General features: G+C 39.4%; 1 protein-coding gene across 1 annotated transcript in view; it reads left to right on the forward strand.

Annotated features, from left to right (window-relative positions):
* Window positions 1–1,341: 1,341 nt before the first annotated feature.
* ANGPT1 (angiopoietin 1) overlaps window positions 1,342–13,086 on the forward strand; it is a 298,338-nt gene continuing 286,593 nt past the window's right edge. Inside the window, exon 1 of the mRNA XM_069600381.1 lies at window positions 1,342–2,316. Within this exon, the coding sequence (XP_069456482.1) occupies window positions 2,020–2,316 (297 nt within the window). The 5' untranslated portion in view covers window positions 1,342–2,019. The remainder of the gene's footprint in view (window positions 2,317–13,086) is intronic.

The raw sequence follows: 13,086 nt of genomic DNA on the forward strand, positions 1-13,086 counted from the left end.
AGAGTTCACATATTGGTACCGTTGTTTGCTGGCTGTGTGACTTGTGACTGATTAGCCTTACTTTGATTCAGTTTTCCTATTGATAAAAATAGAGTCAAAGGTAATATTCCTGACTTAGGTTTGTTGGGATAGTTAAATAAGATTGTGTGTATAGTAAGTTCTTAGCAAGTGTCATTCTTATTATGGCATATGAGTAACATAGCCAACAAGGAGACAGGGCAATATCAGGAAGAGGCCGCAAAGGCGGTTCAAAGACTCTTGCTATGTTTGGTATTACTCGCTCCTGTATCTGTCAGTTCAGAAATTTGTTATTTTGTGTGGAAAGGACTGATAAATCTTGGCACAGTTTCCCCCCAAGTAAATCACATTATTTCTGAAATTTGTTTTGCACTCTCCTTTAGCTTCTTTCCACACATCAGTCTCTAACCCGTACCACTTTTCATCTACTGCCTTCTGCCTCCATTCCAGGACATGAGAGTCAACATCTGTGGCTTCTGTTTTCACACCATGATTGCAGTTGGGAAACTCCATTCCCCATAATCCCTCCCAGTTCTTGGTGAAAGCCTCTGCTTATAATTCATGTTTTCCACACAGAGCTAGTAAAGATCTCAGTGCTATAAAATTAATTCTGTAATTATCACCTGTTCTTTATGTTCAAATGTTTGTTCAAATGTTTACACCATACATTTAAGAAATCATCTTCTGATACATTTTATTCGTACTTAATAGAAGCAGAGATTTCTCCCATACAGCTCTATGCTGTCTCGTTAACACACCTGATCTGTTTGTTCTCAGATAGTTTTCCTGTGCAGCCACGGGAGAGTTTATGTAGAACTTCCGTACCAGCATTAAAGATAGCCATAGCAGTACCAAAGAGGTCCTTGTGAAATATATGATTGGGATGTACCACAGGAATTAATAATTCTCAGGCCACTGTCTTAAATGGTAACCACAGTGTTTTTGTAAGGAAGTTGCTCAATTTATGTACACAGAACACACAGGGCTGCATTCTGACTCGGGAGCCAGTTTTATTTAAAATTTATATCTCAGAAAATACTAAAATTATTCTACTTAATATGCATATGCTATATTCCTTTGAGTGACATTGTGAAATGTTTTGCTAATTTGACCCTTCCTGATAATTTCCTGAAATTCTAAGTGAATAAATGCCATCTCTAAAAATGGTTTTAATGTCTTTTTCCCCAGAGTAAAGAATTATTTTTTAAAAAAAGTAATAATTGTACAGATTCATCATCCACTATAAAAAATAATTTTCTTGGAAACTGTGCCAGTTTTCTTCTTCAGGTTCCCCAATTAAGTAAAACTTTAAAGACATACTTCTAGTTTGCTGGATTTTAGTAGGTCAGCATACACACCAAAAGTGTATTAAGGTGGACTGCTCTATTTATTGATTTTCAGTGAATCTGCTAAAGGCTCAAGGCAATTGTCTGCGGAAGGGGCGGGAGGGCCATACACGATCGAGGTCATGCGCATCTAGCCAATGTGTAAGACGATCCAGCCGCTTCGCTTCAAGCCATCAGCAATCCTTAGCATAGGGGCACCCTCATGCATTCTTGTCAAGTCATCTTGTGAAAGGCTGCCTGCTTCCAGCTTGGCTTGGATGTGCAACCTTAATAAAACTCACTGAGGTCTGGGAGAAAATAGCAGATCTGCAGCAGATAGGGTAGAGGAAAGGGTCTAGAATATGTACACGCAGCTGACTCAGGCAGGCTCTACGCTGAACGGTTACACCGAGAGGAAACAATAAATCTCAGCTACTATGCAATAAATATCTCAAGTTTTTAACTAAGGAAACTATCATTACGGTGAAATTAAAAAAAAATACGATTTTAGAACAAAGCTAAAAATGGCTAGTTTTCTGTGATTCTTCTACAAAACTTTCTGTGAAAGGGAAAAGTCAAACAAACAAGCAGTTTTACCTGAAATAAAGAACTAGTTTAAAGGTCAGAAGAAAGGAGCGAGTTTTTCGAGAGGCACGGAGAGAGTGCCGGCAGTACAATGACAGTTTTCCTTTCCTTTGCTTTCCTCGCTGCTATTCTGACTCACATAGGGTGCAGCAACCAGCGCCGAAGTCCAGAAAACGGTGGGAGAAGATATTACCGGATTCAACATGGGCAATGTGCCTACACTTTCATTCTTCCAGAACACGACGGTAACTGTCGTGAGAGTACGACAGACCAGTACAACACAAACGCTCTGCAGAGAGATGCTCCACACGTGGAACAGGATTTCTCTTCCCAGAAACTTCAACATCTGGAGCATGTGATGGAAAATTATACTCAGTGGCTGCAAAAAGTAAGTGAACGCTTTCAGTTTCTAATTGCACGGAGCCTTTTCTGTTCTACCGCTGCAACTAACTTAAGAGTTCCTTAGGGGGCCATTTGTGTGTTTACCTTTTGCTCCAGGGGGGCAGTGTTTGCAAATGCAAGACGGCTCTCTCCCTATGACTTAAAGGGGTGAGCCAAGATTTTGTAGTCTTGTGCCTCTGAAAGTATGGTGGCACCCCATTTGTGTGCCTAACACTGGCACATTTTGTGACATTTTTGGTTTTCTCTTATTTAAAATTCAGCTTGAGTTTTTATGACTGTCAAAGCCCAGCTTAAAAAAAAAAAAAAACCAAACGTGTATGTCTTGAGTAAGTTGGTGAAAAAATTAAATAATAACAACAGTACTATTAGGATCAAATAAATTTTACACCCTGAAATTTTGTGCAGCTAGGACAGAAAGTCATCACCAGATACTTATTTTTCAACCTCTAGTAAAGTTAATATAAAATGTGGATAAATACAAAGTATGATATTTGATTGAAGAAATTGAATAAGTATGTAAAGGAAACAGTTTCAGCAAGTAGTAGAATAGTAAAAGACTGATTTCTGTCATATATTTCTTCTGTCCTTGAGAAAAAAATCAGGAAAATATATTTGAATGTGAACTCATCAGGAAGAGGTTGTTTGCCCACTGTGAAAAGACATGCACCTGCAGATTTGGGCTGAACACGACATGTAGATTTTGCTATGTCCCTAAAGTGCCTCTTTCCTCAAGACATTATAGTCACACACAGTGCAATGTGGGGATCCAGATAAATGTTAATGTTGAGTATGCATTTAATTCCAATTTATAAAAATCAAGCATCATATTTAGTTATTTCTCTATAAACCATTTTAAAGTTTTTGTTGAAAATATGCCAGTGAAAAATAACACACTTTCTGCAATTCCTTCCCTCTTTGCTCTGTGTTTAATTGTGTAACAAGTAAGCAGCAGATAACAAGTGTGTTCAAATGTGTCGCTGGAAGGGTGACAATGTCAGTGTCCCACTTGTGGAAAGCTTCTCCCCCAGGGATCTTTGCTAAAAATTCACTTGATGTGTAGGGTAGGAACACAGGCAGTCTAGTCTTCTTTATGTTAGTCTGTTAACAGAACAAACCCTTTAAGAAGATAAAAGATAGGGAAAGGACAAATGCTCTTTTTTGTTTCTGTGTGGTCACACTCACTTAGATCACCTCCTGCTGAATCATGCCAAGTAATAGTTATTTTACTTTTGTCCACTAGGGACTGAACTAAGATCACTGTTATTTTATTTGACAAGTTAACTAAACCTTAGTAGTTTTATTCCAACCTTGGAATTTTAGTTGATCTTCCTATTGTAGGTTACAGGTGAAAAAAATACATTGATAGGCAAAATAATAGAAAACAAACAATTCTGAAGTCTTTTGATAACATGGCTTAAATTTCAGGCACTAATTAAATGTAGCTTAAATTTCAGGCACTAATTACAGCAGCAGTTTATAATAGGATTTTTTTTTCCTTTCACAAAACTTATTTCCATCATGAACAAATGAATTTGGTTGAATAGCTTATTACTATTCTCAATATACTGTTCATATAGTTTTAAATGAGAATATAACCATTATAAATTAGTCTGGAGTCATTGAGGAAGGTGGAGAGGGAAATTTAGTTCCAAATTGTCTTCAGTGAGTTATTCTACCAAAAATGTAATATTTTGTTTGCTTAAAATATACAATCCAAATGATGATTTAAGCATGAAAATACATATTTTTATTGTTGTGCAGTTATTTAACAGTAACAGGATAAAGACATGATTCTACTGGGTTTAAATCATGCACATGCTTCATATGTTAATATTTGAAATACATTTGATTTTTGTTTGTATTATTTTTGGTCAAGATTATGGCATACTTTTCAGATTATAGCCAAGCATAACTATGAACATGTTTTTTGGTGAAATTGACCCTTGCTAGCATGAATCAAGCAGAATGTATGCTGACAATGTCTCTGTTAGTTTGAGTCAGAGCAGTTTGGCTTGACAATTGTCCGTTTGAATTTGCATATCTTTTGTCATTGTTAATGCAATTGGTTGGAGGATCAAGAAACCAAATAAATGCATTCAGCAAAGAACTTGCTAAAGGCTCTCATAAGTTTCCCTTAATTAGAAGTTTTCTATACTTCAAGTTCTAAGTTTCATGCAATGTATTTATTTTGATAATTCAAATGGAAATCTTTTCTATTGTAGCCATTTGGTATACTTAATGCTGTAATTTGTACTACTTCTATTTTGATTCCCAGTAATTGTATTAGGATCAGAAGTAATGCACTGCAGAAACTGAGGCTATCAGTGTAAGTAATTCATCCATTTATTCAACAGTATAATTAATCAAACACGTGATTATTATGCAGCTCATGTCATCACTATTGGGAATTTTTTTTATGCAAAATGTATGTTATCAATGCTAGCAGCAACTTAATGATAATTTATGTTAATCTGTTACCCTGCTTGATGTTTGGTAAACTGGATTCTTTTGAATATTCACAAGAGACTGGCTGTCACTATAAGTCGATATGTGAAACTTACACTTTCCAATCTCATTCTTCAACTTTTCTGGTCTTGTAACTGAACAAGATGAGAGGCAAGGTGGGCAGTGGGGCATAGAATGTATTGGTCATCATAAGTGCTGGAACTGTTACGTTACTGGTCTCTTGATGTGACAGATTTAGTTCTTGGAGATTAGCTTTCCATGATAACTTGTTGATTAACACCAACATGAGATAGGTTTGTAGTATCATCCTTACTTTTAAATCAGTAAAAGCAATATACATAAATGTTCAAAAGTCACACTTTTATTGGATGAACTCCTGGGTTGTCTGTCTAGGTTTGTCTTTCTTCTGCCATATAGCTCTTTTCAGAATTATTAACAAATCATACTAATACGTGAGAGTGACCAGATCTTAGGATAGTAAACGTAAGTACAAAAGGCCTTTGTATCTTTGCCACTTTTTTTTTTGTGATTCCTTTTTACTTTCCTATGACACAGAAATCTCTATTGTTGAATGTCTATTCCACATCCTGTGCTTCTTGAACTGTTGTTTTCTTTCTCTCATATACCCCAAGTTCACAAATACGTGTATTTAAAATGTATTGGGAGAATGCTTAGACAGTCTGTTTGCCTTTGCCAAATGGTGTCTTGTCTTTTTTTTTGATTGAAAGTATAAATAAATTGAGTTAAAAACATGCCTTGTAACAGAGAGCAAAGATCTATCTACTATACTATTTCACACTAGCTAAAATTAATGTATTGTTAGTATAAAATGCAGTTATGAATTGTCATCAGAATATTAATAAATGAAACTTTTAATGAAGTGCTTGGATAGCTTTTTTTTGATAGCACTTTTTGACTAACAACATTCTCTACTTGAATATTGTATTCTTTGCTTCAGAGAATTAGGATTTAGCATACAGTTATCTGAAACATTAATGATAGCAAGGGCTTCCCTAGTGGCTCAGATGGTAAAAAATCTGTCTGCAATGCGGGAGACCTGAGTTCAACCCCAGGGAGCCGATATCCAATGCAAAAGCAAGAGAGTTTTTATTACCAAGCTCGAGCTGGGGCTCCCACCAATACCGATGCAGCAGCTATAGGGAGGAGCCCTGAGCTCTGGGTTACATTGCTTATATAGGGTATTATTGCGCAAAAAATTCGAAAAATGGGAGTCTCCGGGTCTGATTGGTCACCTTCTGGTGAAGGGTTAGGTGTTGAGTTCTGATTGGTTCTCCTTTCCCGGGCTTGATTCGAATTTCCTGGCTGGCCAAGGGTTCTGATTGGTTCGCAGGTGGTGGGGTAAGGTCAGGGGATTTCCAAAGGCTCTTTTCCCGGAATCTTACAAAATGGAGTAGCTTTGATTCTTCATTCCCCACTTCTCTAGGATTCAGGAACAGACCCAATCATGGGTCTGAGGTCAGCTCTATATTGTCTCCTGCTAAGGGGACCGTTGGTAGGGCCGCATATTGGGATCTGAGTACCATGAGCTGCACCACGTTGATGCGGCTTTTAATGAAGGCCACTAGTTAGTTTAGTAAGCATGGCCTGAGGGTGAGTAGCAGTAACAAGATAATCAGGGGCCCCACCAAGGAGGATATGAGAGTTGCAAACCAGGGGGATGAATTGAACCAGGATTCAAACCAGGTTTGAGATATTTTTCTTTCTCTTTTTCTCTGACTCAGCCCTTCTCTTATCTTGGCCAGGGACTGCCTAACTACCCCCGAGTGATTTACATAAAAACAACATTCTTCCCCTAACGCAGCACATAGGCCCCCCTGAGAGACTTCATACTCAAGATACTTCTTGGGAATTGGGGCGGAGGTCTCTTTCTTCTGTAACTTCTTCCTGCTGTGCATGGGCGTAGGCCTGCCTAATAGAGCAGAAGTCTCTCTCTCTACCTGATCTAAGTTGGGGTGTTCCACATCTGAAACCAACTTCCACCCTCGTAGTAACAGCAATTTAGTTGGCCCCTCTCAGAGATGAAATAGACAAGGGCCAAACAGGAGACCTAACAGGATGGTCATCTCTGGTCCTGGAAACAGAAGGCAACATTTGGGGTGAGGGTTGCAGTGTTTGTGACTGCTTCTGATTGGTTGGTGGTGAGGCAACAGAGCTGTGCTCCAGGAATCTTGTGTTCAGTCTGAAGTTACCATCTTCCACCTGGGTGGGGGCTCAAAGACATTGTTATGCATATTTCTTTGAGTAGGAACCAGGACTCTGCCTGGAGGCTGTACCAACCTTTGATTGTTTCTGTTTTTGCATCCCCTCCCTTCCCTGATTAGCAATTGTTTGAAACCAAGCTTTGGAATTCAGGAAGGTCAAGGAGGCTGAACAAAGTCTAAGAAATGGAGAACACAGAACAGATCTGTACTCCAGATCCCCACAGAGTCCTGCTCAGTTTTAATTTTAGGGAACTAGGCAACTATGATTGTGATAACTTTCTGTCAAAATGGGGCATAGGACTGCCCCAGCTTGGAGTATAGACACTGAATTGGAAGTATTTCTGAGTTCCAAGTTCTAGATCTGAGTCTTGTATGATTAAAATCCTAATCTCTTGGTCTGCCATTTTGGTGTAACAGACCCAATTAGAAGTAGTTGTAGGAGTGATAACTGGAAATTAATAGACAAAATCAATCTCATTTCTTTTTAGAAGAATAGGCCTGAAACCCAGTCTGGACCTGGCACTTCAGGGAGACTTGTAACCATGTAGCCAGTTGCCTAGTTTTATAAAAAGTAAGGTTACTAGCTTCCAGCAGACATTGTTTTGAAAATGGTGGCATCCAAGCCTGACACGACTCAGAAAACTCAAGTGTTTAGCAATACAAGGTCTAATCTGAAAGTACACCCATAGCATCACCTAGTTATTTCTCAGGATATCTGAACCATAGCTACTCTATTTTGACTTTTAATTGTAAACTTTTCTTTAATAGCCAAAGCAGATTTCACCGTTAATGACGTCAGTGTTTCTCTAGGTATGAGAAGATGCAAGAATTGGGACTCATAAAATCTTCTCCTGAAAAGATCTAACTATCTGAAGGCCTGTTCTACCAGCTTTTCCCAGAGCACAGAGTGCCTCATTCCTGATTTTCACCCTGAACTCCTTTCAGGGGCGTTGAAAGTCAGCAGTTGCAGTGGCCGTGATTTAATCTTTGTAGATGCAGATGGCGAGTGTCAGTTTTCAGTTGGCAGAGCCCCTTTTTGCTCATAAACTTGACCATGATTATGAGGGGGGCACTGTATGACCATTTTATCCCATGGTGCTGAGAATGTCCATTCTCAGGTTTGGCAAAGATTCTGTTGACAGGCCACTCAATGTGCTGTTACTGGACTAGGCCATAAAACAGTATCCAAAATTCTCTGGACAACCTGTCTTACTAGCTTTTTGGTCCAGGAAAATATTCCCTCTTGTTGCTTCTTGCCATATCTAGAGTTACACTGTTACCATCATTGATGTCATATGGGACTATATATTATTCTATTAGAGGCCTCACACACATATTTGACAGTGTAAGAAACAGCGATTTTGTTAAACAGGTGAAATACAAATAACATAGCCAGCAGTATTAGTAAAGCCACAAGTAAGACTTATGTTAAGAACTTCCATTAGATGTAGCCCAGTATATCTTCAGGTCATCTGACTTAGTCTTCCCTGTAGAATCTTTATCTTCCAGGGTAATTATATATTGGCACCATCTATAAGGCACATAACCCAGTTTTCTAGTGTCACTAGACTGATTATCTTTAGTATGATTTAATTTTTTTTTAAAGTAAATTTTCTCAGGGCCAACCAGTGAGAGTCTGGTAGTAGAGAAATTTACCAAGGTAACCCAGAACTAGACACAGGTAATTGGCCACAAACCCAACAGTTGGATTGATTTTTAAAACTAGCATAGGATCAGGCCTATGATAGAAAAGCATTTGACTTATATGCAAAGGTCTAAGAAGTCAAGAAAACATAAATGATCATACGAATCAGGTCCAGCATCTCGGGGAAGCTGTCTACCTCTGATGTCGTCATCTTCTCATCCTGGTGTAGTGTAGTTTCTCCTGATAAAAGAGTCCTTCCATCCATGTTGGAGACAGTCCCTTAAATTATGTCTTTTTCCAGTTCTGGTTGTAGGTCATGAGGCATCTGATCTTCATCCAAAGATAGATTACTGAGATAAGCTTCAGAAACAAACTTAGGGTGTTCTTCAAGAATTCAATTAAATTTTACATTAATATCACATAACAGCAAAGAACTATCTAAGACATGAGTCTTACTAGATGCAGACCTCCATTAACAAACTGGTATTTAACATTTTGAAATATCTTTTTCTCCTTAAAGTTACCCTTATTTTTATTAAATATAACCAAACTAAGGCTAGTTTGTTTGCAAAATAGGTCTGTTCTCACTGATTTTGGTCTGATGATTTTTATAACCACAATTGATCATAGGCTTTTTATTTTGCTGAAACATTTATAGAGTCTCAGACTGAACTTTTAAAATAAAACAGGGCTGGGAAACTCACACCAAAGACTTATCACAGATTTTTCCTAACAAATCTAGGTGAATTCTTCCCTTTTTAAGATCTCAAAAATTTCTTGAGATTTTTGTATCTGTGAGATAACCTTCCTAACTCATTTGATAAACTTACTGGAAACCTAAGAAATTCCAATTTTTGGAGGAGTCAGATAGAAAATATAATTGTTTTGTTTATAACATTTAATTTTACCAAAGTATTGTCATAATTAGTTTGAGAGGAAGATTTCCCCTACTCCCTGAAAACATAAGTTTCAACCCCATAATTTTTCAGATAGAAACCATAAAAGTTATAAGCATATTCACTGGTTCATTCAGTCCTTTTGCTAACTTTTGTGAAGTCATCAGGTTTTCCATTAAAATACCAGGACATATCAGAATGTTAAAAACTCCATATAATTTTTAGGATATCTGTATTAGTAATTTTACCATACATTATAACCTGAGCGGATTTATTACTCATCTGATAATCTTTTCCATGTAATTTAACCAACCAAATAAGCACAGTTTAATATCTCTCTTTGGGATGTTCCAGGGGCCCTCTGAAACATCCCAAAGTTAGCTAGAGATCAAAAGAACTTCAAAAGAGTTCTATTTAGGAAGTTTTATCAAAGAGATCAATTAAAAGGGTTTAGAACATTTGGTCAGATTTTAAGTTACACCAGTCTGGAGAGACTATTTTAGACGGATATTTTTAAAGAATAATTATTCTTAATAGAGTTTATATAAAAGCTCATATCTCATTTACATTTTTTAGAAGTTTTTTTTTTTTCTTGAGGTAATTTTCTTGTTGACAAACTTGTAGCAGATATAATATTTAACTCATATTAAACCTAGGTACAATGAAAATATTTTACTTAACGTTAAGTACTCTAAGACATGTCTATATTAAATAGGTCAACAAACAAACATTAATATCAGGTATTTAACACTGAATATTTCCCAGTTCACATAAACCTGGAATTTATTGTTTAATTTAGAATTACTTGATTTGTAAGCGCTTACCTTTTTATAAGCCAAGTAAATAGAGCTCGTATATAAAAATATTACCAAGACATATTTAGACAGACACAGTGTAAGATCTAGCTTCAAGTCTTTTTTTTTTCCTTTTTCCTCAGTGTCAGGAGTTAGAGATGGTCTAGATAAGTGTTCCTGAGAGCCCTGGTTTCAAGGCACAGGGAAAGAAAATCAAGTTTTAATAAAATGGCGGCAGGTCTAAACCACATGGTTGCCAGACAAAGCAAAATTTCCTTTTCCAGGGGATCTTCTCGACCTAGGGATCGAACCCAGGTCTCCCATATTGCAGGCAGACGCTTTAACCTCGGCTCCTCCAGAGAAGCCCTTAAATACAAGAATACAGTCTCTCAGAAAACCTCCTATAGAGACACAGAACTTCAGATCCAAGTACTAACATCAAAGATTTCAAGGAAGGAAAGGAAGCCAGGTTGAAAAAGAAGGGAGAGGAGGCGGGAGAGGGGGGACAAAAGGGGTGGCCTTACAGACGTCTCCTGCCACCTACAGATACCCAGGTGTTACGGGACTTTCCCCTGGGCCTCCAGAGAAGGGAGACTGGAACTCGGCCCTACCAGAAATCAGAACCAGAATTCGAGTTCTCTGCCAAGAGGAGGTGATCAGTCTCCAATCCTCAGCTCAGGCTGAGGGCCCTTCGACCAGATTCCTGCGTCCAGGACTGGGAGACTAGAAAAACAGGGAAGGATAGGAAGGGTTAAGGAGAGGAGATAGAGAGAGGAGGGGAGAGAGATCAATAGTCTCTTGTTCCTTACCGGTTGGGGCACTCTGGCCAGTTGTCCGCATCAGGAGGAGACCAGGGACAAAAGGGTCCCAGTTGCGGCCGCTGGGTCTGGTCCATTGACAGGCAAGCTGGCCCCTGAGTACCCCGAGTGGTCAGGATGTCAGTCTCGGCGAAGAAGAGTCCCCGCCAGAGTCACCATTTGTTGCAGGAAGAGGTACCCCTTCCAGGGCCCGAAACTGGGCTCTTGTCTTACACTTGGAAATGAATTGTCCGAGGAGACACATGTGCTGACAAAGGGAACTTGGTCAGGGTGTCCGATCTGCGGTCAGAAGATGATATCTCGGACTCGGTGTACAGTTCCCAAGTCAGAGGTGCCTTCTGAGGGCCAGCCTACATGGAAGGTCGGCCATTCTGCACTGCAAAAGGTAATTAATTTATTCCTTTTAATTTCTATACTGAGGTCATGAGCGCGCATCTTGACTTCCTTAAAATTATCAGTAACCAAGGATAGAGGTGTGGGGCTAGAATGGCGTTGCCCCATCGTCCCTGGATCAGTCAGATGTTGGTAAATTAACACAGACAATACGAACAGCCACACAGACAGACAGACAGGAGAAATACACCTCCAGGAGTCCAGAGGTAAAACCGAATGATGACGGCCTCCGGCCATTCAGTGGGAGTGACCCACTATCGTCTACAGAGAACAGGGGCACTCCGTCCCTCCATGCCGAGGTCAGGGACGTCTCCCAACGACCGCCACCGGTGACTCTCTGGCGTGTTCACCTGAGTCGTATACCGGTCTCAGAAACCAGGCCCTACCAGGAGTGAAAAGAAAGACAGAAAAAAGCTTACCAGCTGCAGATGACTCTCCAGATTGGTCTTCCCGTGGAGCTGGTGGGAGATCCCGGACGAGCCCTCAAATGTTATGTCCAAGTCGCGAAATCTCCCAATGACCATCAGGGAGCCGATATCCGATGCAAACGCAAGAGAGTTTTTATTACCAAGCTCGAGCTGGGGCTCCCACCGATACCACCGATACCAAGGCAGCAGCTATAGGGAGGAGCCCTGAGCTCTGGGTTACATTGCTTATATAGGGTATTATTGCGCAAAAAATTCGAAAAATGGGAGTCTCCGGGTCTGATTGGTCACCTTCTGGTGAAGGGTTAGGTGTTGAGTTCTGATTGGTTCTCCTTTCCCGGGCTTGATTCGAATTTCCTGGGCTGGCCAAAGGTTCTGATTGGTTCACAGGTGGTGGGGTGAGGTCAGGGGATTTCCAAAGGCTCTTTTCCCGGAACCTTACGAAATGGAGTAGCTTTGATTCTTCAGACTGAGTGACTAAGCACAGCACAGCAATGATGGTGATAATCTTTTTTTAAAAAACCCTTGTATTACACCTATCAACTCATATTAATATCTACTAGAGTGTGACTTCCTTGTGTGTTTGTCCAGTGTCATTTCCCCAGGGCTTAGAGTAGTATATCATCCGTGTGTGTGTGTGTGTGTGTGTGTGTGTGTGTGTGTGCTTAGTCACTCAGTCATGTCTGACTCTCTGTGACCCCATGGACTGTAGCCCGCCAGGCTCCTCTGTCTATGGGGGTTCTCCTGGCAAGAATACTGGAGTGGTTGCCATGTCCTCCTCCAGGAGATCCTCCATAGAGTATAGATAATAAATGTTTGTTGATTGAATAAATGAATGCATTGTCTTTGTATTGCAGTCTGCACTTACTATGTGCTATTAACATTTTGTGTATATACTTTACTTTCCCAACTATATTTTAAGTTATCTCTTAAAGGACCATGTGGAAGAGGAAAAAGAATACTTTCTCTACCATTCCAGGTTCATGACTGAGGCCTCTCTATAGTAAAAAACATGTTAACAAGAGAAAAACAAACAGAAGTTTAATAATATGTATACCTGCACCCAGGAAAACTGAATAACCCCTGCCCCCACCCCA

Source organism: Ovis canadensis, chromosome 9 (assembly GCF_042477335.2).
Source record: "Ovis canadensis isolate MfBH-ARS-UI-01 breed Bighorn chromosome 9, ARS-UI_OviCan_v2, whole genome shotgun sequence".
Lineage (NCBI taxonomy): Eukaryota > Metazoa > Chordata > Mammalia > Artiodactyla > Bovidae > Ovis > Ovis canadensis.